General features: G+C 56.2%; 5 protein-coding genes and 1 pseudogene across 6 annotated transcripts; 2 read left to right on the forward strand and 4 right to left on the reverse strand.

The window, feature by feature from the left end:
* On the forward strand, nucleotides 1-1,413 carry GCG54_00013793 (uncharacterized protein; the record flags this gene model as incomplete). The annotated part of the gene is made up of 2 exons (XM_045413641.1): nucleotides 1-508; nucleotides 659-1,413. 2 exons carry the CDS (start codon nucleotides 1-3, stop codon nucleotides 1,411-1,413), a joined length of 1,263 nt encoding a protein of 420 aa, XP_045269712.1.
* A 34-nt stretch (nucleotides 1,414-1,447) lies between these two features.
* GCG54_00013794 (uncharacterized protein) lies at nucleotides 1,448-2,004 on the reverse strand (the record flags this gene model as incomplete). Its single annotated transcript, XM_045413642.1, has 2 exons — nucleotides 1,448-1,683; nucleotides 1,770-2,004. The coding sequence occupies 2 exons, from the start codon at nucleotides 2,002-2,004 to the stop codon at nucleotides 1,448-1,450; spliced, it is 471 nt and encodes a 156-aa protein (XP_045269713.1).
* A 1,892-nt stretch (nucleotides 2,005-3,896) lies between these two features.
* GCG54_00013795 (putative J domain-containing protein C3E7.11c) lies at nucleotides 3,897-5,515 on the reverse strand (the record flags this gene model as incomplete). Its single annotated transcript, XM_045413643.1, has 2 exons — nucleotides 3,897-5,341; nucleotides 5,410-5,515. 2 exons carry the CDS (start codon nucleotides 5,513-5,515, stop codon nucleotides 3,897-3,899), a joined length of 1,551 nt encoding a protein of 516 aa, XP_045269714.1.
* A 1,197-nt stretch (nucleotides 5,516-6,712) lies between these two features.
* On the reverse strand, nucleotides 6,713-7,657 carry GCG54_00013796 (Bifunctional dTDP-4-dehydrorhamnose 3 5-epimerase; the record flags this gene model as incomplete). Its single annotated transcript, XM_045413644.1, has 2 exons — nucleotides 6,713-7,162; nucleotides 7,214-7,657. 2 exons carry the CDS (start codon nucleotides 7,655-7,657, stop codon nucleotides 6,713-6,715), a joined length of 894 nt encoding a protein of 297 aa, XP_045269715.1.
* A 2,491-nt stretch (nucleotides 7,658-10,148) lies between these two features.
* On the forward strand, nucleotides 10,149-11,779 carry GCG54_00013797 (annotated as a pseudogene). Its single transcript has 3 exons — nucleotides 10,149-10,261; nucleotides 10,282-11,341; nucleotides 11,409-11,779. Coding segments are annotated over exons 1-3 (1,544 nt in total).
* A 3,281-nt stretch (nucleotides 11,780-15,060) lies between these two features.
* GCG54_00013798 (Subtilisin-like protease 2) lies at nucleotides 15,061-16,393 on the reverse strand (the record flags this gene model as incomplete). The annotated part of the gene is made up of 2 exons (XM_045413645.1): nucleotides 15,061-15,729; nucleotides 15,782-16,393. 2 exons carry the CDS (start codon nucleotides 16,391-16,393, stop codon nucleotides 15,061-15,063), a joined length of 1,281 nt encoding a protein of 426 aa, XP_045269716.1.
* Nucleotides 16,394-21,661: the final 5,268 nt, after the last annotated feature.

Raw genomic sequence — 21,661 nt, forward strand, 5'->3', positions numbered from 1 at the left:
ATGGAGGAGCCGAGCCCCACGACGGCGGTGCTCGATCGAGAGCACCCGAATAGGGCACAGAGCCGCCTGTGTGCTCTTTCCGAGGAAGTCATCGTGGAGATTATGTATCGAATGCGGGAAGCCGACCTTTATTTTATGCGACACGTATCCCATCTGTTCTTCAGACTCTTTAGAGAGAAGCGCTTCGGGATTTTCAGAGACAAGTGGGAACCGTCCTACTTCAACTTTTCAAGACACCAGGGTTGCGCCTGCCATAGGGAAGTACAGCTTAAGCTGCGACGTTCATTGCTCCTGTCTACAGCTAGGGCACCGCAGTTTCTCTTCAATGCGAGCCATGCGAATCTCTGCCAACCATGCCTGCAGCGTATCCCAGACAGAACGGAATTAAAGCTCCACCTGGCTCGCTATGAGGAGAAACTGTGGTGCTCTGGCTGCAGACAGGAGCACCAAAGACTGTGGTTCTCAACAGAGCAGCTCTTCAAGCTTAATAAACGGAAAAAGAGGCGCTGTATCCTTTGGGAAGGGCGTGTGCGGCTATGCTCGCATGTTTCTTTCACATGGGGCCATGTGAGGCATTGGGTTGAGGGCAAACACAATTCCAAGCCCGACGGCTTCGCCTTTCTCGAGTGCAAACAATGCTTTAATGGAGTTGATGGAGCCAAGCCCCCGAAGATTGAATATTCTAAGAAATCCCCTGGTGACCATGGGGCAGCCAATCGTGAGATTGGAATGAGGTGGGCAGTCCCGCTCTCTGCGGTTGACGACGAAACTCCTGGTCATCACGGCTACGACCAGCTCCTCTGTCCTCATGTCACTTGGAAAGAAGTTCGAATTCAAGCTAACGAAGAGTATTGGAGATACTTCACGTGTCAGAGCTGCAACTTCAAATATTTGTTTTCGTCAGACAAAGAGGGGACAGAGACGTTCGTTCAAGGGCGCCGGTTACTCTGGAGTAATGTCCAGGACGAGAACAAGGACAGCGACAGTCGAATTCAAAAAGTGCGCTTGCTGGACCCGGAATCGTACGAGATAGACACCAGCTTGTCGAAAAACGTGTTGTGGTGTGACAGCGAAGGGTGCTTGAACGCCTACACCAACCCCAACTTCCACTTCGACCGCATTTTGAGCGAGTACTTCCGGGTTACATACCCGACGCCTTACTCAGAGAGCTCTGATCGCTGCTATTCCTGCCAGGGCATGTCAACGACACATTTTCCTTGGCCATCAGACGTCCTCAAGGAGTTCGAGTTTTGCTCCTCTAAGGGCGTCAAGTACGTCGTTGATTACCTTCACGCGCGATTGTGCGACCTTCACGCGCGATCGTGCGAGTGGCAGCGCGAGGAGCTGCGAGAACAATATGACAAACACCCCTGGCTTTTTCTTGACTACCTTAAGCGGGGAAACGATTCTTAGTTATCAATATATGTAACTGAGGTGTCTTTCGGTTCTACACAAGATTGCAACGCTTCGAATTCACCCCGAGCGCGCTCTGCCACACTCGTTCCTCGCTCGTCACGTCTCCAATCGTCACATTCCAGAACCAAGTCTCCAGCAACGGAGTGTTCGCAGCACCGGCCCACTCCAAGATCACAGCCTGGATACCGTACTCTCCAGGCGCGAGGTTCAGGGACTCCGGGATCGAGATGTTCGGGATCGTGTCATTGTACCCGCCGGAAAGTTCCTCTACATCGGCAAAGGTCAGCACGCGCATTTGATGATCTATCTCCATGCTCGGCAAGAACAGGCACAACTGTAGGAGAGTAACGTACCACGCAAATTGGTTCGGTGGAATTCGCGACCAATGCTTCCCGCGTAGACGGCAGACGTATCGCCGATGCCCCAGATCATGAGATCCTGCCTGGGCTGCATGATGGCCGTCGTGACCGGCGCTTCCCACACGTCGCCGGGCTTGATTGTCTGCGGGAGGCCGATTGTCTGGAGGTATCCCTGGGCTACGCCACTCAAGAGGGCCGCGGCGGTGGTAATGATTGTTGAGGTGCGCATTTTGAGAGGGTTAATCTACAAATTTCGTATCAAGACAGCTTGGCGATGTAGATATTTTCCCAAGAAGCTGAAATTGCTTGTCAAATCAAACATCGGGCTCAGTGTTTTATAAGCATCGTATTCTGCTACTTCTAGGTCTTCGTAAGAAAGGATCTTATGTTTTCCGTTAACACCAATGGGCAAGGCAGCAGGCTGACATGCAGATGAACTATCTAATACGGCGTTACATTCACAATTTAACGTCCCTGGTCCGTCATCCGTCTAGCCAAATCCTTTGATGCAACTGTAGTTATTCCAACTTGCGTCGTACCGCGAACACTGCTGGTGTGCTAAAGGGTGGTCGGAATTTGCTCCAAGCCGTCTCCCCTTGTCGCAACGTGCCCGCGAGCAATGCAACCGGAGACGCGGCCTGAACCGCTGAGCCGCATGACTGCATCGGTGGTTACATTATTGTTTCTCGATAGTAGGCATTTTACACCCTACGCTGACTTCGAACCCAACTCGCTCCGTATTCGAGACTCTGGGACAAACATTTCGTGTATGCGGCTACTACCACTGTGCGATGATTGCATGGAACCTCGGCAGAATTCATCAACCTTGAAGGATGTTGAAGTTTCGAGCCCACCCATGGGGGTTCCACAGTAACTCCAGAGCAACCTTGAAGGATATCGTAACTTGGTGCGTCGGAACTGAGAATTCAAGGTGTATCACTCAAGCTCATTTGGTTCACAGACCGCCGCTGAGTCCAGGAAGCCGCGGTTGAGTGTGTTTCGATGTCAGTCCCCGAATTCTCAAGAAACTGGAGACACCCTCGGGCATCTTGCCCCTCGCGAGTGCGAGGTTGGCATACTGATGGTTGGTTTCCGTTGGCCCATCGCGCGTGTGACCAAGGAGACGAAGCATGAGAGCATCTTCTCCATCGTGAGGTCAAAGCCTTCCCACCAGAAACGGAGTATTTGGCAATTTGCAACAATGAGATCTCCCTGAGGTAGACACGGGTTGCTGCGAAGAAAGCAAAAATGGCACGAGCCTTGGCTACGTCCCTTGCCCGTGCCTTCCCCCTCAAGCCACCCCTGGGAGAGGACCTGACCGGCCACGGCTGCGATGAAAGCTGGCGGCAAGCCCTATGAGAGCAAGTTGTGGCAGCAGTCGTCGGGGGGGGGAAGGTCCCCCCAAGACACACGCAGCACCGCGTGGCCGAACGGTCAAGATTGACCACGAGACATTGTAAAAACCGTCGGTTTTTCGTAAGGTTCAACATCGAACCCGAGCTTTTTTGTACTTCTTTTTGCTTTCTTTTCTGGACCCTCCTCTCTCTATTTCTGGTACCGTTGTCCCTCTTACCGCGTCGATAACTTTGCACAAGCTGCTCAACGTCTTGCGGGCTGGTGTCTACACCTGTGGAAGGAAGGCGTGGACCGGAGGGGAGGAGGCTCCTTCCGTACGAGAGCCGGAGCGGAGTATGTTCTCCCGTGTTATGAGGAGGTCTCGGCAGAGACCAGGTAGGGTATGGAAGGAGAAACAGGCTCTTTATCATGCGAACTCGGGCTATCACAGGGGCGGATGGCAAAGCCATGACTAGAAAAGCGAAGCATGCTTCAGCTCGCCGCCCACATGCCCGAGGCAATAGGGCCGAGATCGATTTTAAACTCCGCGACATCCATCGCCACTTGGATAGTGGAAACGACTTCGTGGCGGAGCGCAAGTGCGACATCTCGGAAATCACAGACATCACAGCCCGTGTGCAGTGGCCGTATGGTATTGAAGAGTATTACACAGCAGTACATGAAAAAGAGGACCCAGCAGCGGGTGCTCGTCAGCGTTGAATATAAAAATAGGCTAAAAACACGGAGGGGATCGGTTATCTAAAGCTCAACAGAAAAACACCACGCCTACGCCTTCTCGGGCTTGGGAACGTTTGGCGCATCCTCCGCCACGTCTGCCGCCGCCGCGTGCTCGTGCTTCTTGCCCTTCTTCTTCTCCTTCTTGACGGCCGCTTCGGCAACGAGCTGCTCGAACACGAGGTAGTCGCCCTCCTCCTCGGGCGTGCGCTGTGCCTTGGAGAAAATCTCGGCGATCAGCACCATGGCCTCGGCGCGCTCCAGGCGCTTGGCCAGCGGCACCTTCTTGTCGTTGAGAACGGCGTCGCACACCTCGCGCAATACGCTCTGGATCTCAAACTTGCTCCCGCGCCACGCCGCCGTCAAGATCTTGCCCGTGACCCGCCTCTCGTACTCGGCCTTGGCCTCCTCGGACCAGTCGGCGCCGCCCTTCTCCTCCATGCGTGCCATCTCCTCGATGGTCTGCTGAGCGTCGATTGCACTGCTAATGGTGTTCCACGTCTCCTTCACGATAGTGCCCTTGTCCTTGACGCGGCTGAAGAAGCCGCCGATGCCCAAGAACTTCTGGCTCCGGAGCAACGCGGTGGCCTTGGCCAGATAGGTCTGGCCGATGGCATGCAGGATATCAAGGCCGAACGACTCCATTTTCATGTTCTCCACCTCGAGGCGCGTCTTCTCCTGGAACGACTTGGTGACGTCGGGCCCCTTGTCGGTCTCGGTCCATACGCTTAGGCGGTCGAGGAGCTTGCGGGCGAGGGTGTCGACACGCTCCTGGCGGACCCGCGCACGCTCCTTGTCGTAGGCGGCGAGCTGCTCGCGCTGTTCCTTAGTCAGGCCCTTCTTCTTCTCCTTCTTGCGCAGCGACTCCTCGGTCTCGACGCCGCCGACCTCGTCCGACGGACGATCCATAAGAGCGGGGCGGAGGGGGATCTGCGTGCGTTTCGAGCCCGAGGTGCCGGAGGGGCTGGGCGAGGGTTCCCTCCGGTAGGGAGGGGGTGCAGCGTCGGTAGCAGTGCCGGAGGATGCGGCGGCGGCCTCGGCGGCGTCGCGCGCCTTGAGTTTTTCCTTCTCGTCCTCGACGACGACGGCAGGGGGTGGTGCGGCGGCGGTGCCGCTAGCGGCGGGCTTCTCTGCCTCCTTCTTCTCGCCATCGGCGGCAGCCTTCATGCTCTCCTTCTTGGCCTCCTCGGTGCCGGGGAACTCGCCCTCGGCGCCCTCAGCACCCTCGGCTCCCTCCTCGCCCTCTTGCATCGTGATGTCCATCGTTGCAGTCAGATCCTTCATCAAGCTGATCTCGCCGATCCAGTCGACGAAGGCGTCGCCGCCAAAGATGGAGGTGAAGAACTCGGCGGGGTCGGCGAAGCCCTCCTGCGGTTTGGCGTGGTCCTTTCCATACTTGTCGTAGGCTGCTCTGAGGTCCTTGTCGGACAGGACTTGGTATGCTTCTCCGATCTCTTGGAACTTTTCGTGGGCGGTGGGGTCGTTGGGGTTCTTGTCTGTTATGCTTGGCGTCAGTGATGCGCGCCCACGAAAAGACCTGCGATGCTCGTGACAGGGCGCTTACCGGGATGGTGAACAATGGCTAGCTTCCTGTACGCCTTCTTGATTTCGATATCGGTGGCGGCGGGCTTCACGCCCAGCGTGTCGTAGTAGGCCGTGTCGACGACCATGGTCGAGGTAATTTTAGGAGGGGTAAAGTTTGGAAGGGGGGGTATCAAGGTACAGCGATGACAGCTAGAGATCTATGGAAGAGTCGCACCGGGAAAAGGGGAAGAAAAACAGAAAAATACGGTCGGCGCGGCAGAGATCAGAGATCGCGGGGTGGTGGCGGGTAGGGATGCCAGCGATTATGATTCAAGCGGTGGACAAGGTAGGTTGGCGATGAGGTAAGGTTGGCGAGGTAGGTAGGTCAGGTACGCAATGTCCTCGTAGAAAATCACAAGGAAAACTAGGCGACGCACGCACACACTGGCCCAGTATCGGTGACGGTGACAGCAGGTGCACCCGACCGGACGGGAAGCCGCAACTCAGCAACGCTGCTGGGCTGAAATTTGGGTGGATTTTCGTTTTTGCGGTGGTGCCCCGCCAAATTACGTCGTTGGAGGTGCACCGCACTCCCAACTGCTCCAGGCCTTGGTGGGCTGAGGCAACGTCCACCGGTGCCCAGCCCGCTGACGGCCCGCCACTTCCCCAGCGAGGTGGCATCTGTTGGGCTGACTGTTCAGCGATGCCAGTCATACTTCAGGCGATGGTAGCTGGCGAAGTCCACTGCGGCCTTGGAGATTACGCGGACAGGGTCCTGCTGACAGGGATGACGTTGCACGGCATCACGATCATGTTGCGACCGTCCTGCATCCGACTGTAGAGTTCCAACTTGCCGTGCAAACATGGTTGCTGCTGCTACCAACCGATCGCAGCAAGCTTGTCGGAGTGATACAGCACCTGCAAATGGCAAGCCACCATCTACACGTGGATGTTGCGATGGAGTTCTCCCGACGGATTCGACCATCAACGCCGTGACGCCCCCAAATAAGGCTGCTCAACGCCGCGAGTCATCCGGCTTCCAGAACAATGCCAGATCTTCGGCATAGCTTCCGCCAGCTTCTATTGCATACACACTACCGGTGGGACCAGCTAATACCGCAACTTTGCTCCTGCACCGGCCATTCCGACTCACGATGTACTTTCGCTCTGCACTGGAGCTCTGCGCTGACATTTGCCCGATTGCTTTGGATTCATGCTATGCTGCTCCCATTGGCTTGAACTGTCATCCCATTTCAAAGTTCACATTCCTATGTCATTTTTCCGCCTCATATTTCCTTCCAAGGCAAACAGCTCCCGATACGCCAATTCCAAATCTATTTCATTTAAACAACACCGTTGGCCTTCATGCGCTGGAAGCACGCCCTGTAGGCGTCGTGAACCTCGGGCACAGTGTAGCCGTACTCCTTGAGCTTCTTCTCCAGCTTGGTGGTGTCGAGCTTGCAGTTGCTGCGACCGGCCTTGATGACCTTGGCCTGCTCCTCGAGGGAGAAGTTCTTCCATGTGTAGTCGGGGCGGACAATCTCCTTGAACAGGGCAAGCACCTCGTTGTGAGAGATGGCGCCGGGGTTTGTGAAGTTGTAGATGCCGGTATCCTTGTGCTCGGCCATGAGGATGGAGGCGGGGAGCAGGTCGGTGAGGAGGGTGTTGCTGTTGGGGATATCGACGACGCGGTCGTACTTGGCAATCTTGGTAACGAAGTTACGGGGGTGCAGGTCGTCGCTGACGGGCATGCGGAGACGGAGGATGAGGCAGTTCTTGTAGTGCTTCATGATCTGTGATAGGGTTAGCTTTGCCGTCACAAGCACAGAGAGTTGATGACCTACCTCCTCAACGTGGCCCTTGGTGTCGGAGTAGAAGCTGCCCTTGAAGTTGGCAGGGTCGGTCTCGAGGTAGCCGGGGCCGCCAATGGGGTGGGCATCGTCGTATTGGTAGATGCAGCCAGTGGCGAAGACGGTGCAGTGGATGCCCTTGAGGAAGCAGGCGTCGGTGAGGTTCAGGGTGCCGATAACGTTGGATCGCATCGTAGCCTCCTTGTTGTCCTCGCACCAGTCGACGTTGGGGCGGCCAGTGCAGCCGGCGCAGTTGAGGACGTGTGTAGGCTTGACCTTCTCCAGCTCGGCGATGACGCCCTCGCGGTTCTCCATGCGGACAGTGGTGGTGTACACCTCCTTGCCGTCCTTCTCGAGGAGGACCTTGAGGTGGTTGGCAACCCAACCTTCACCTCCCCAGATGAGGAAGCGGTTCGCGGAGTGTCCGTTGGTGGCCATTGTGATGATGTTGATGAAAGTGTTGTTATCGGGTGCGTTCGTCGGGGACGGAAAGTTTCGAATTGGGTTTGTATCGGCTCGCTGGGATGGTGTAAGTTGGCGAGCGGCGGTATGTAGCTGATGGCGGTCTTATATGTCGTTCGCCGGCAAGGGATGGAGTCGTGGGGTGGGATGGGAAGGGGATGGGATGGGAAGAGGACAAATTGAGTAATTTGTAAGACAAGATAGCAATCAGCAGAGAAAAGGGAAGGCGTGAGACGGGATTATTTATCTGGGGTAAGCATGGCAGCGCAGGTGTGACCCAAGGGAGAGAAGGCGGAAACTTTCAGTTCAGGTACGAGTCGTATCTGCATTTCAGCCCATGGTCGAGACTCCATGTCCCATTGTCCCATTTGGACCGTTCACAGCAAGCAGCTGCCACGGGCACTGGACAGCAGGTGTTCAATGTCGTTCCCACCCCCACCTCCGGGAACTGCACTGGTCCTTGACACTCTGGACGTGGGCGGGCTTGCACACGTTTGGTGCTGGCAGAGGAATGGAAGCGTGGAGGTACCGCCTTCACCGCGCGACCCTGTAGCGCAACTTACGTACCTCGAGTACGAAGCTTGCCAGGAGCTGCGTTCCATGTTGATGGGCGCGTGTTATCAGACGGGCCTATCGTGCCTATTTTCAGTCAATAGTCGGCGGAGCTTTGGCAAGGCTATGGATATGTAAGCAGCGCCACGGAAGCCGAAGACAGCAGCGCGACGACAAAGTACTGTTAGTGGGAGACTTGAAAGACAAGTAGCTACTTGCTACCGCCGTCGTTGGGAGCCTCAACGACATGTATCGCGGATACGTGGGCCTATGATGAAGGGGGCTAGATGTGCTCAGTATGCTCCCTTGGAGATGCAACGAGTGAGACATGCGCCGACGAGGTGCACACCGCATCGTGCTCCCTTGCGTCGGGTGGCGGTGGAGGGGAAGACGGTTGAGACTTGAGACTTGGAGAAGAAGCTCTCCGTTTCTGTCCCTGCTCTTGTTCCAGCGTCATGCCATTCGCAAGGAATGGTGGAGAAACAGAGCCTCACGGCTGGTAAAAAAGCCAAGGATCTCCGCCGTGTTGCGCAGTGTACGATGGGCTGGAAACTTGAGATAATATCCCAAGGACCAGACGATTGCGCACGCGTGCTAAGGTTCGGATAGTCGGGTCGCGAGGGGGAGGCTGAGCTGCTGCGTTTATTGGGAGGTGAATTGCATGCGTGAAATAAGTCGACTGCTCTCCCCACCCACACCTCATCTGGCGTGTCAACAGATGAAGGAAGGGACGCAGGCCCGGTACTTATAGACCATCAGTCGCGGCCTCTTGGGTGCCGCCAAGACGCCCGAGGTGCAAATGACACTTGATGCGAGCTGAGCCTACGGAGAAAGAGAGGGCAAATAAGACTTGGAAGCGAGAACCAACTCAACGACGCAGTCGCGGATGGGAGACCCTGAAATATGGGCAATACCTTCCTTCTCAGGCAGTACCAACAGGGTCGTGATCCGTGCCCCGCTTGGACGGAAGAAAAAAAGGGACCTACATCGCAGTCAGTCAGCACCTTTCGCTGGCCAATCACGCCGCTCCGTCCGTCTCATTGGCTCGCTTAGGTTTAGCCGAACTGGTGCTCCAGTTGGTCCCGTCGCCTGCCAAATGGGAGCTACGAGTGCGATGCAGTTGGGGGCCTTTGGAGCCTTCCCCAATAGGGCCTCCGACTGCGAGCTTCCACTGCGCTGCTGGACCCGTGGCAGGCTCGCAGACAGGTCAGGCACGCCGTGTGCCACTGTAGCATGGCGCCGCTCGCCGCCCATCCGCGCCGGCCCACTGCCCGCAGCAGCCAACCACCGCGTGAGCTGTCAACTGAAAAGGCGGGCAACCACAGCGCCGTCAGTGGCACAGCGCAGGCACCTCACTGGACGGGGACCACACCACCGCCGGAGCTTGGCAGATCGTTGCATTTTGGCAAATTTGGGGAGGAGCTGCCCAGTTCCTACATACCTACCTTACCCGGCGCATGGGATTGGCTCATGCTGATGACAGCGGAGAAATCTTTCCTCCTATTCCAGTTCCCCGTCGACTGCTTCGCTCCCGTCGTGTGTTGTTGGTCTCCGGTTCCCGTCGTCACCGGTCACCCAGATCGCCTGCTGCAATCTGCAATTTGCAATCCCGTCCCTCGAGCATAAGAAGCGTCCGTGTCCCTCGCGAACTGATCTGATCCAACCCCTCGGTACCTGGAGAAAATTGCAACTGCGACTGCAACGACACCCGCAACCGTCTGCACTGCGCGAACTTGCGGCCACGAAGCAACTGGCGATTCTCGATTTTACGTCACTACCACCGCGACGACAGTCTGACCCGGCCCTTTGCTTGCCCTGACCGCCCGTCGCCGCACCTTCTGACTGGCCTCACCGTGTCGTCTCCTCTGCAAGTCTTGCCTTTGCCCACCGTCCGTCGCGACGACCGCTTGCCATCATGGGCGCCCTCTACTATGTCCTCCACCCGAACCAGCTTCGCTCCATCATTCAATGGTACCGTCTACCTCCCTTTTTCCGATGCGCGCATGCCATGCGCTCATTCTGCAATCTGTATGCTAATTAGCCTCCAGGAAGGTCTGGCACGAGCCTGTCCACCGCCGCGACCCCTCCAAGGAAGACCCGACCCTGAGATCATGCTTCGAATTCCTGAACAAGACCAGCCGTTCCTTCTCCGCCGTCATCCAGGAGCTCAACCCCGAGCTGCTCGTCCCCGTTGCTCTGTTCTACCTCGTCCTGCGCGGACTCGACACCATCGAAGATGATATGACGATCGACATCAAGGAGAAGGAGCCTTTGCTGCGAAAGTTTGACACCCTGATGGAGACGGACGGATGGACGTTCACCGGCAATGGCCCCAATGAGAAGGATCGCGAACTTCTGGTGCACTTTGACGACATCATTGTCGAGCTGAAGAAGCTCAAGAAGCCCTACTACGAGATCATTAAGGATATCACAATCAAGATGGGCAACGGCATGGCCGACTACGCCCTCGACACCGAGCTCAACGCGAACGGTACCAACACCATCAAGGAATATGAGCTGTACTGCCACTACGTGGCCGGTCTGGTCGGTGACGGTCTGACCCGCCTCTTCGTTGAGGGCGACCTGGCCAACCCGAAGCTCCTCGAGCGCCCCGAGCTCACCGAGTCTATGGGCCAGTTCCTGCAAAAGACAAACATCATCCGTGATATCCACGAGGACTACCTCGACAAGCGCGCATGGTGGCCCAAGGAGATCTGGAGCAAGCACGTAGACAAGTGGGAGGACCTGTTCAAGCCCGAGTACCAGCGCCAAGCCCTTGAGTGCAGCTCAGAGATGGTCCTCAACGCGCTCAAGCACGCTGAGGAGTGCATCTTCTACATGGCCGGCATCCGCGACCAGAGTGTCTTCAACTTCGTCGCCATCCCCCAAAGCATGGCCATTGCCACCCTCGAACTCGTCTTCCGCAACCCCGCCATCTTCAACAGCCACATCAAGATCACCAAGGGCGACGCATGCCAGCTCATGTCCGAGTCAACGCAAAACCTGATGGTAGTCTGCGACGTCTTCAGGAGATATGTCCGCCGGATACACAAGAAGAACGACCCGCGCGACCCCAACTACGTGCAGATCAGCGTGCAGTGCGCCAAGGTACGCGGCGGCTTTGTTCCGCGCCTTTGTTCACGTCAGAAAAGTCAATTGCTAACCCAATGCACAGATTGAGCAATTCATCGACTCATTGTTCCCGAGACAGGACCCCAAGAAGCTCGGAGATGCGGCGAAACAAAAACAGCGGGGCGAGCCGGGCATGGACCCAGGCGAAGCCTTCATATTGGGCGGCATGGTCCTGCTGACCCTCTTTTTTGTCTCTGCTCTTATGGTCAGTCCAAAAATTTCTTCTCGCTTGTTTCCTCTTCCTTCACCAACCTCTTCTCAACCCTCAACCTCGACACCGTGACTGACACGACTCAGATTGGAACGGCCTGGTTCTTTGGTGCGCGCTTCGACACGCTCTGGAAGTCGGAGAGCGTCTACTGGCCCGGCATGGAGCCCAAAGCGGCCAAGCCGTTGGAGCACAAGGAGCTGTAACACCAGACAGACGAGAACAAAAGTTGTTCTCACGCTTCATCTGACTTGTTGACGGTACATATTGATGAGGAGTTTTTCGGTTGCTCTGCCGGTTCCGGTCACGAAATATTGAGCCCATACTAATCTTGCTAATACACACCATCCACGATGGTTTTTGTGCGCCAAGCCTGCTGTTCGTCGCCGTTTGAACCTACGCCATTGAGATGACTTCCTTTCCAACGAACCCAAGCACGGATGTCAAATTGCAATCCAGTCCCACCGCTTGGTGGTCATGACTGTGGTTGTGCCGAAGAAGTGCTGATATCAAACCCACCGGCAAAGACCTCGTCCACAGCGGCGAGTACGGGGCGGGCGTGTCTTCCACTGTTCCAGGGATGCGCTCTTTTGCTTCGGCTTGCAAACATACTTGAAATGTCCCTTCCGTTATATGTTCGGCGCCGATAGTTCGGATCTCTAAATGTCGCGACTGTCCATCGTCGTCACCGCCGTCGTCGTCTGATCCACGGGCATCCTCCCATCGGGTGACAAGACTGCCACCGACGCAGGCATATCAAGCAACGTGGGAAGGAGTGACAAGCCTCCCATATCTATATCTCCTTCGGTTCCCCAGATGTCAGGGAAGGCACGAATCCAAAAATGAATCCAAATCCCAGCTTCCGTCCAGCAGGGGAAGCATGCGGATATGTTTTTGTCATAAGAGTTGAAGACCATGTCGTAGGGCAGAGCTTAGCTAAGACGAGTTAAGGTAATGCGCGCGGTGTCCGCCCTCGCGACACTTGGCTTTTCTTTTGCATATCGGATGAAGAGTCGCTGTCTCGCACTCGTCCGGCCCCCTTCCCCCCGGAGTTAGCCTTGGGCTGGCCGGACCGAAAGTCTGTACCTTTGGCCGTCCCGTCTTTCCCGCGCGCCGCGAGCTGCGAAGCGAAATGGAGGGGGGAGGGGAGAACCTGGGGGAGGCAGGCACGCTGGATGCGGCTCTTGGAAGGCTTCTCGGCGTTCATGCGTCGGCTGGGGAGGGGCCGTTGCCTGTGCGCCATCGCAGCTGACACCCGTTATTGAGGTGCATTCTTTCCTCCTAGCCGCTTCTGCATTTGCTGCGATGGATCGTGTTCACGGTAGACTGCCATCGTCGTTGGACGTCGTCTCGCCTTCTGTCATTTTGCTTCTCCGCTGAGGTCTCGAAGCCGAGTCATTCTCGAACACCCGTGACAGCACATCGATGTCCGGCACATGGGAAAGGAAATAAACCGCAATCACAAATAAGACACGCGCAAAGTCAGGAAATCCCCTGTTCCAGCCGTCGTGTATCCGTACCTGGTGGGCTCAACTTCTTCAGCTGGTTTTGCCTCCTCAGCCTTTTTCTCGGCCTCCGTTCCAGCTGAAGGTGGTTCGTTACAGAAAGCCCCGTGAAGCCCATGACGCCAAGAACTCGGTTCTCCGTACCTTTGCAACATTGAACGCTGGCCCCGTCGCCCCTGGGGTCATGACAGGCGGACTACACGGCCCAAGTATCGGGGGTCTGCTTCAGCGTTGTTTTGTTGAAGGGGAGGCCTTTTCTGGGTTCTCTTTCGCTTTTTCCCTTGGACTGTCTAACTTATTACATGGCCTTGATTATTATGGAGAGGAAGTCATCCTCGTCTACGGTCTTCACACACTCGCCGTGAAGGAAGATCATTGTCACAGGAAAACACCCCAGAAGCTTTCCTATTTCGGGTTCGAGGCACGGATACGGTGAGGTTTGACTCGCGCTCACAGCTGATCCATTCCAACACAGGCACTCTGCTACCTATCTTTCCCTCAGCCCAGTGAAAAGAAGCTTTCGGGAACAAGTCAGCGAAAGCGCGAGGAGGTGGAGGAAGGGAGGCCTGGCCTGGCCTCGGAACCTGTCTTCCGTTCTATTGGGGGAGTCCTATCCCGCACCCGTCCCGCCGTCCGTTCGTTGCGCTCGCTACATCATAGGAGGGAGAGTTTACACTACCCTCCCGGGCAATTCTTAAGCAATTTTAGCTTTTCAACTCAACTTCTTTCTTTTGGTCCCATCTCTGTTGTCGAAGAAAGCTGCCCCAGCCGCACCTTCCGAGCACTCGCTCACGAGACTAGTCAACTTATGGAAAGCCTTGGGCCGTCTACAGACCCGAATGCGGTGATGGTGGCCTGCCGCTGCTGCTCGGCCGGAGACCTCCCCGCGTGCGAAGGCCACGGCAGAGAGATGAGCCTAGCGGACGGCGCTAAGTTCATCCCATCCCGTCGTGAAGGTGCCGTGAAACCTTGTTTCGCGTGTGAGAGTGAGCGAAGTCTTGTCTTTTGCTGTTTTGGCTCTGACCGCTGGACCTCCCTGACGAGGGTGTGCGTGCGTGCGTTGAGTAAGCGTAGTGTCGTCATGGCGTTATTTCCTACCTAACAAGACTCGGGATGAAATAAGAGAGGAAGGCTGTGTATGGTCAACGGGATTGCCCAAGTTCGCAATACAACCCCCGGCCTCGCATCGTATCGGCAAAGATCCAAGTGCGAGGAATCTGAAGAATCCACGCAGATTGGGTTTTCCGTCTCCGAGGCGCGCGTGGGTGACGTTCTTTCGCCTCCCATCTCATCTCGTTCCAACGGTCCGGTGAGAAGGGTGGGGTTGCTTGGTGATCGTCGTGCTTGCAGATTGTGATATGTGTATTGGAAGATCGTGATCACGGTAGAGTCATGTTACTCGATGGATGGGCAAGAGGTGAAGTTAACGTCTTGTGGCTGTCTGCTGTCATTACCTGAGTCTTCCCATCTCTCCCCCGTTGCAAGTAAATACAAGTTTTTGGCTTATAAATGAAAAATGATTCAAGAAAAATCGTTGACTAGACAGGAGGGAAAAGGTTGTGAACCCTAGACAGTGAAGAGTTACGAGGAAACCAGCCCCGTCGAGGGTTTTTGTTCTTTTTCTTTGCGTCTTGTCTGTGGAAAGTTTCTTGAAATGCGGTATGGTGTTTGTGTGATGACCTCTTCTTGCTTAAAAGTGTCTTTTTACATACAAGATGTCCCTCTCCCTGGTCGAGAGACGGGCAGATTTTGCAGTCGAAAAGGCCCGCGCGCCATGCTATGACTGGGTATCCTCTAATAAAATGCCGTGAATATTTTTACTCTCTTCTTTGCGTTTCGTCTCCTCCTCGAACCAAAAAAATGAAGTACACAAGTGTCGCGGATATTAAACCAAGGAAATCGAGGTTAGAGAAAAGACGCCCTGTGTGGTTTCATGCTTCGAGCTCTCGTGAAATGGTAATTGGACCAATGAAATGGCTCGCTTAGAGCTGGCCGTTGTTGGCGATGCGGTTGGTCGTGCCGGCAGTGTTCTGCTGGACGGTGGCGCCAGAGGCATCGGAGAGGGCGAGGATGCGGTCGGTGACGGCCTTGACGGTGTTCAGGCCCTCGAGACCCATGAGGTAGGCGGCGAGACCAGCAACGTGGGGAGAGGCCATGGAGGTACCAGAGAGGGTGTTGGTGGCAGTGTTGGAGGTGATGCCGACGGACAGAATGTTGACACCGGGGGCGAAGACGTCGACGGACTGGCCAAAGTTGGAGAAGGAGGCCTTGCGGTCGTTGCGGGCGTCAATGGCACCGACGGTGATGGCGTTAGGGGCGGAGGCGGGGGAAGTGTTGCCGGCGTCCTGGTTCTCGTTACCGGCAGCGACGACGGGGACGACACCGGCGTTGTTGAGAGCCTGGATGGCGCGGTTGACGGCCTGAGAGGCAGAGCCACCGAGGGACATGTTCATGACGGCCTTGCCGGTAAGGTTCTTCTTCTGGACGTCGTCGATAACAAACTGCATGCCCTCGAGGACACCAGAGTTGGAGCCAGCACCGTCGCCGTCGAGGACCTTGACACCGACCAGGTTAACGTTCTTGGCAACACCGAAGGTGCGGCCGCCAATGGTGCCAGCAACGTGGGAGCCGTGGCCGTTCTCGTCAGTGTCCTATATCGTGTCAGTTTCCAAGGCCGGATGAGTGTAAGCTGGGAGTACATACGACACTGTTGATGAAGTTGGCGCCAAAGGTAGCGCGGGTCTCGAACTCAGAGTGAGTAGTCATGATACCGGTGTCGACAATGTAGGCGGTGATACCCTCGCCACCTGTCTGGTCAAAGACGTAGCCGGTCTCGCCAGCAGCGGCGTGAGACAGACGGACAAGGCCGGGAGGAGCGTTGGTCTGGGAGACGGTGGCGGACAGCTTGACCTTGGCATCCTGCTCGACGTAGGCGACCTCGTCGGCGCTCATGACGGACATGATGAAGGTGTCGTCCGCCTCCATCGTCATGGCACGCCAGCCGTTCATCTTGAAGCTCTTGGTGGAGGTGGACAGCTGACGGCCGTCGAGGCCGCGCTTTCCAATGTTGCGCTTCTTGATGGAGGAGATGAAGGACTGCTGCTTCATGTCGATAGCATCGTCGTCGAAAGTGTTGTTGTAGACGACAATGTACTTGTTGGGGATCAGGTCCAGGGCGTCGAGGTTGGAGATGGGGACACCCATGAAGGAGCCGGATGTGTTGGTAGAGCTGGAGCTGCCTCCGAGGCCGAAGGGGGCGGCGAGGCCGAGAGCGGGCAGCAGAGCCGCGACGAAGGTGGAAACGGCGCGAACCATGTTGGGCGAGATGTGTACGTAAATACGGGTTGTTGATATTTAAGCAAGGAAGGTTTGTACGGGAGAGAGCTAGCTCGTCGTCGTGTTTGGTGTTTATGAAGAAGCGAAAATATGAGACCGCTGGTCTATGAGCAATAAAGTCGACGGCTGGAAAGAGGTCGTCGAGGTGTGCGTGGGAGTGAGTGAGTCGTGGTCGAGCGACGGAAGGAGTGCGATGTTGAGAGAAGATGCAATAAAGGATCCGGATACCAGTCACGACACAAAGCCTTTGTTACGCTCTTGATCCCAAGTCAAAAAGCCCGAACCGGAGTAAAACAAATATGATAAAAGAATAGGCGAAGAAGTGGACGGTTGTTGTTGGAGAGAGGAGGAGGTATAGCTATCCGGCCGCACGGGAGACGTGGGAGCTGACTGATGGATATACTAAATGGAGAGAGGATTGGAGGGAAGGAAGATGGAAGCAACAAGAGAGAGAGACGGAGCAAGAAGATAAAAGACGGAAGGCCAAGCACAGCTGGGTCTGGATGGAGGTTGAGAGAAGTAACTTAAGTATAACGACGGGCTACGAGGAAAAGAAGGGGGGACGAAGTGGACGACAGGACTAGGGGACGGGAGCGAGCCGGGGGTCAGCGGTACATCAGGTACCTGCATCTGCGGTCTGCGCTGGAGCAGCTGGGCCTTGCCTTGCCTTGCCTTGCCCTGTATGGGAATGGGAAGGGGTGGACATGGACTGGGACCTGACCCGGGGTGGGAATCAGAGGACTGGGGCCCTTGAGAGCAGGGGTGGATGAAGTGTGGATGGGGGAGGGCTTGTGCTCGTGCAAGAAGACGGACAGGCCAGGCCAGGGTTAGGAGCAACGAACGATGGACTATGGATACAAGAGGCAAGAGGGTGAGTGGGAACAAGGGACAGAGGCGAGGCAGAGGCAGAGAGACGAGAGAGAGAAAGAGGGGACAGTGCTCTTTGCACAAAGTGAATAAGGCCTTGGACCCATGGACTCCAAGAAGACAAGGAGTGAGAGCCGAAAAAGAGACGAGAAAGACAAGAGAGGGGAGAGACAATGCTGCAACTGCGCTGAGAGCGAAAGAGAACTCAGTCACTCACTCAGACCAAAGCAAGAGGCAGAGAAAGACCAGACCAGACAAGAGATGCAAATGCAGCAGGAGGTACAGAGTACGTACCGGTGCTGCTGTGTCTGCTTGTCATGGCTTGGGCTTGGCTTTGGGTCGACTGCATCCGAGACTTGGCAGGCAGGCTGTTGCATAGATTTCCATAGCAGAAGCAGGAGGCAGAGGGAGGCAGTGGCAGTGACAGCATGCAATCACAGCCGTGGCAGCCATTGATTACCCTCGGGGAAGGGAACAGACACCAGACCACCAGAGAGCCAAGTACCAAGCGCCTTAGCCAAGTACCCTTCCACGCACGCGCAGTCTCAAAGTGAGATCAACAGAGCAGCAGAGAGTCTTAGCTCCCCTCGCCTGGCCTCGCGGGTCCCTGCACAATTTTCCCTCATTATGTCCTCTTGTTGTAGCGCCGATTTGTTGCCTCTTGTCTTTACTCGAGAGGGTGTAGTGTCTCTCGGGAGCAGGCCGCTGACACTAGGCTAGAATATGAGGTGCTGGTGAGGTGCATGTCGAGGTGTGAAGGGGTACCGACATGTCGCCTAGCGCAGATGCTGAGGTCCATTATCCATACCCAAGGTAGGTCAGGTGGTATGGGTGGTTGCTGTATTGAAATGGGGGTCCTGCTAATGCTGCTGACGACCCTTCGTCATGAATTATTTTCGGGCTGCGAGCGACTCGGCGTGCGTGCCAGGTCCAGTCGAGTCCAATCCGGCCCAGGGCGCCAAAATCAAAATCGAAATCAACCACCACGAGGAGGTGGCCATTGGCAGGGTGCCAGGGTCGTTGATTGCCGGGGCGCCACACACACTGCACGCTTTTTTAGTGCGTCGTGGTGCTGGGGACACACACACACCAACGCAGGCCAACCATCCCTGGCACGCTGTCGGTGACGTGCGGCGAAAAGAATGGGATGGAGGGACTGGTTGGTGTTGACGAGATGGATTTGACGATGGGATCTCGGTGACTGTCCACCCTTTGTCTGGCCCAGTCATCCTTGACAGCTGAGAAATGCAAATAGCGAACCCTTCGAGACGTCTGCAATACTTCGGACCAGCAGCACGCGTTGCGGATGTCTTCAGTTGGGAGGAAACAGAAACAAGCAAGCCTGGGGAGGAAAAGAGGCGCATCGAGCAGAAACATGCCGTCGCAAACCGCCGCCTCCTGGACCTGTACCACACAGGTTGCAGCAAATGAGTGCCGCAGCCACACGCGCGTAAGTCTGAGAGAGAGACGAAAATGGGCAGAAGCAAACATGCAGCTTGCAGATGCCGTTGGCCACAGCCGCCGAGAGGGAGCAGAGCAGGAGCAGGAGCAGCGAGACGACGACGCCGTTTCGATGTGCAGCAACGAGACGCCCGTCGCTGTGGATGGGCCCGTCTGGTTGGTTCCCGCCGCCCGGGTTCGTCAGCGTCGTCGTCTCTTCGGTGGACGCTGGACGCCAGAGTGTGAATTGGAATGTCTCTCTCTGTTTTGGCTGTTTGGGATCCTTCCTTGGGGTATTCTTTTTCCAGAATCCAGCGTTGCTTCCGTCTCAAACCCGGACATGGCCCTTCCTAAACCTGGGCTGGGTCTGGACCTGAACCGTTCCTTCCCTCATTGCAGTTTCTTACGGTTGCCTCGCTCCCTCCCACCTGAGGTGCGGTCCTTTCTGCTGTCGCCGTTGCTCTTGCCGTTACTGTTGCTGTTGCTCCTCCCCTTTTGCCCCTGGAAAAATCTGGCAGGAAGGTCCCTTCCTCGTTACGGACAGTAGCGCCTGCCCTTCTGCAGGGGCAAGTACGTATCTGACGGAGGCTAGTCCCGATACGGCAAGGCGTCGAGCGTAGCGGTTCCCTTTTTGGGCGCTGCGGCAGCCAAGCGCGCTTGTGAGTGGCCGTGCCAAGTCAAACAAGCCCAACGCCTGGAGACGCTGGTCGTCGATCCTCCCCACTGGGGCCTGTTTCGACCCTGTCATTTCCATAAATCTGTAACGCCCACCTCGCCTCCATTCTGGGAGCTTTCCATTTCGCTGGCGCTCTGCGTGTCCCACCGAGAGTGCACTCAATCAACACGACGACGGAGTTTAACCGTCAGACACTGAATCACTGACTTGCGGCTCACTTGGCTTGCTGACTGACTGAGGTGCTCACTGCCTGCCACAACTGCACCTGACTCCCAGGAGACACGGTGCACCGGAGCTGATGCTGATGCTGACACTGATGACACTGACTGACTGCGAGACTGTGCAACTGTCAAACCCAGCCTTACGTACACCCATGCCTGTGCCTACTGTATGCCTCCCTCAACACCCGACATCGCCAATGCTATGCAAGTGCACACCACAATGTATGGCTTCTTGGCTCGGCTTGGAGCTTGCGAATCGCATTCGTCGTCGATACCCTCACAAGTCGCAACCTCGCGACAAGCCGCCTCTTGGCTCGTTTCTGTCAGCATCACCAAGATGTCTTGACTCTACGCTATTCTTCTGGGCTTGCGTCTCCTCCTTCCTTCCCCTCCTGCCTCATGCAAAACCCTCTACTCCGGGGTACTGCGTACTGCGTATAGCAACACATCCCAAGACCACACGTTGTGTCTCAACCGCTTCGCAGCCATCTCGCAGATACGCTTTGCATCTGCAGCCATCACTCGACCCGTCATCCATTCCCCATCCCCATCTCCGCATCCCAATTCTTCTCTCCGATTTCCCCATGCAGTGCACACCTTCGTCGGTCATCAACAACACCTTCCACACCCCCATCTCGGTCCCGTCGTCGACTGGCCCAGACGGACTCCGCCATCCCGGCAACGAAGCTTTTCTTCATTTCATCATGACGGTCCTCTACATATCGCTAAAGCCCATATCCCGTCCAACCCGTAATGACGATGCATGCATGCAAACCTACTCTCGTCCCCCTCGTCGTGCGGTCCCGTGGACTAGACTGGCTGCCGTCTGCCGAATCCCGTCGTCCCCTCTCTTGGCATCCCTGATCTCGCCATGTGTGCCCGCCCATCCCGCCGCGAGGTCCACGAGTTCCTTGCCCGGCACCGAGACACCATACCCACGGCCTCTCCGCTCCTTCTTGCCCTCACGTCACTCACACCACACTGACCGACTGATCGATCCCGCTGTGTAAGCAACTCTAAAAAAGCGACCCCTCCCTTGGAAGCTTCCTCCGAGGCACGTCCGGCCCCCCTGGCTCGTGGGCGATGAACCGACTAACGTGCGGCTCGGCGTGCAAGCCAACGGCGCAAGCCACACGCCGTCGCCGCAGCCTGGCCTTCTCGGTGCTTGAGCCGCCTCGCGCAATTTTAAAGGGGAGATATCAAAAAGCAACTCAGTGCAACATCAAGCATCCAATGGCTTGTCTAGTCTTCACGTCCAGGACTCTGTGTAATATCGCGCCCTCAATGCAAGTCGGCATGGCACATCATGCAAACTGGACAAGAGGAAAACATCTCAAGTTCTCAATACCTCGGCCGCTCGTGTTCTCAGGCCCGCATCCGTCCCATAGCGGAACATGCAAACCTCAGCAATACGACCTTCGAGGAGCTTCTTTCGAAACCGTTGAAACCCGTGAACCTCCCTTTCTCGCGTCCGAACCCTGCTCCTCTGTCACCGTCCCCCTTCCCCTCCCCTCTCGCACCCTAAACTCCGGGGCGACGCTTGGGGGTGCAGCAACAGGAAGGGGGGTCACGTCAACGTCAAAACAGGTTAAACCACAGACGCTCCGCCCGTCAATCTCCCGCGACAATCCCCAAGCACCCCCCCTCGTCGGTAGGATCGAAGCGGTCGATGCGGAGAACAGACCATAGCCAAAGGGTAGGAAGCCGACGGCGGTACAACAGCGGCCGTGGGAAAAAGAGACATCAAAAGCCCAAATACCCAGTACCCAAGGCAGTTTCCCCCAGATCCAATAAACCGTAAATGTGCTCCGACTGGGGAGGAGGCCGAAAGCGGTCCCCTGCGCAGTAAGCTCTCCAAAAAAGCATTCCTGTCAGATTCCTCAAGACATGCGTGTGTGAGCATGTTCTTCAACATGCCAAAAAGGCGGGTTGCATTCGCGGTGGGAATCGATCATCTCTCGTCGCAAAGAACCCAGGGACCAAAAAAAGAATTGCGGCAAGGCGACGCTGCCAAGACACCCTTGTGCCATATCCCGTCCCGTA

Source organism: Colletotrichum gloeosporioides (assembly GCF_011800055.1).
Source record: "Colletotrichum gloeosporioides strain Lc1 chromosome Unknown consensus_11, whole genome shotgun sequence".
NCBI classification, from domain to species: domain Eukaryota; kingdom Fungi; phylum Ascomycota; class Sordariomycetes; order Glomerellales; family Glomerellaceae; genus Colletotrichum; species Colletotrichum gloeosporioides.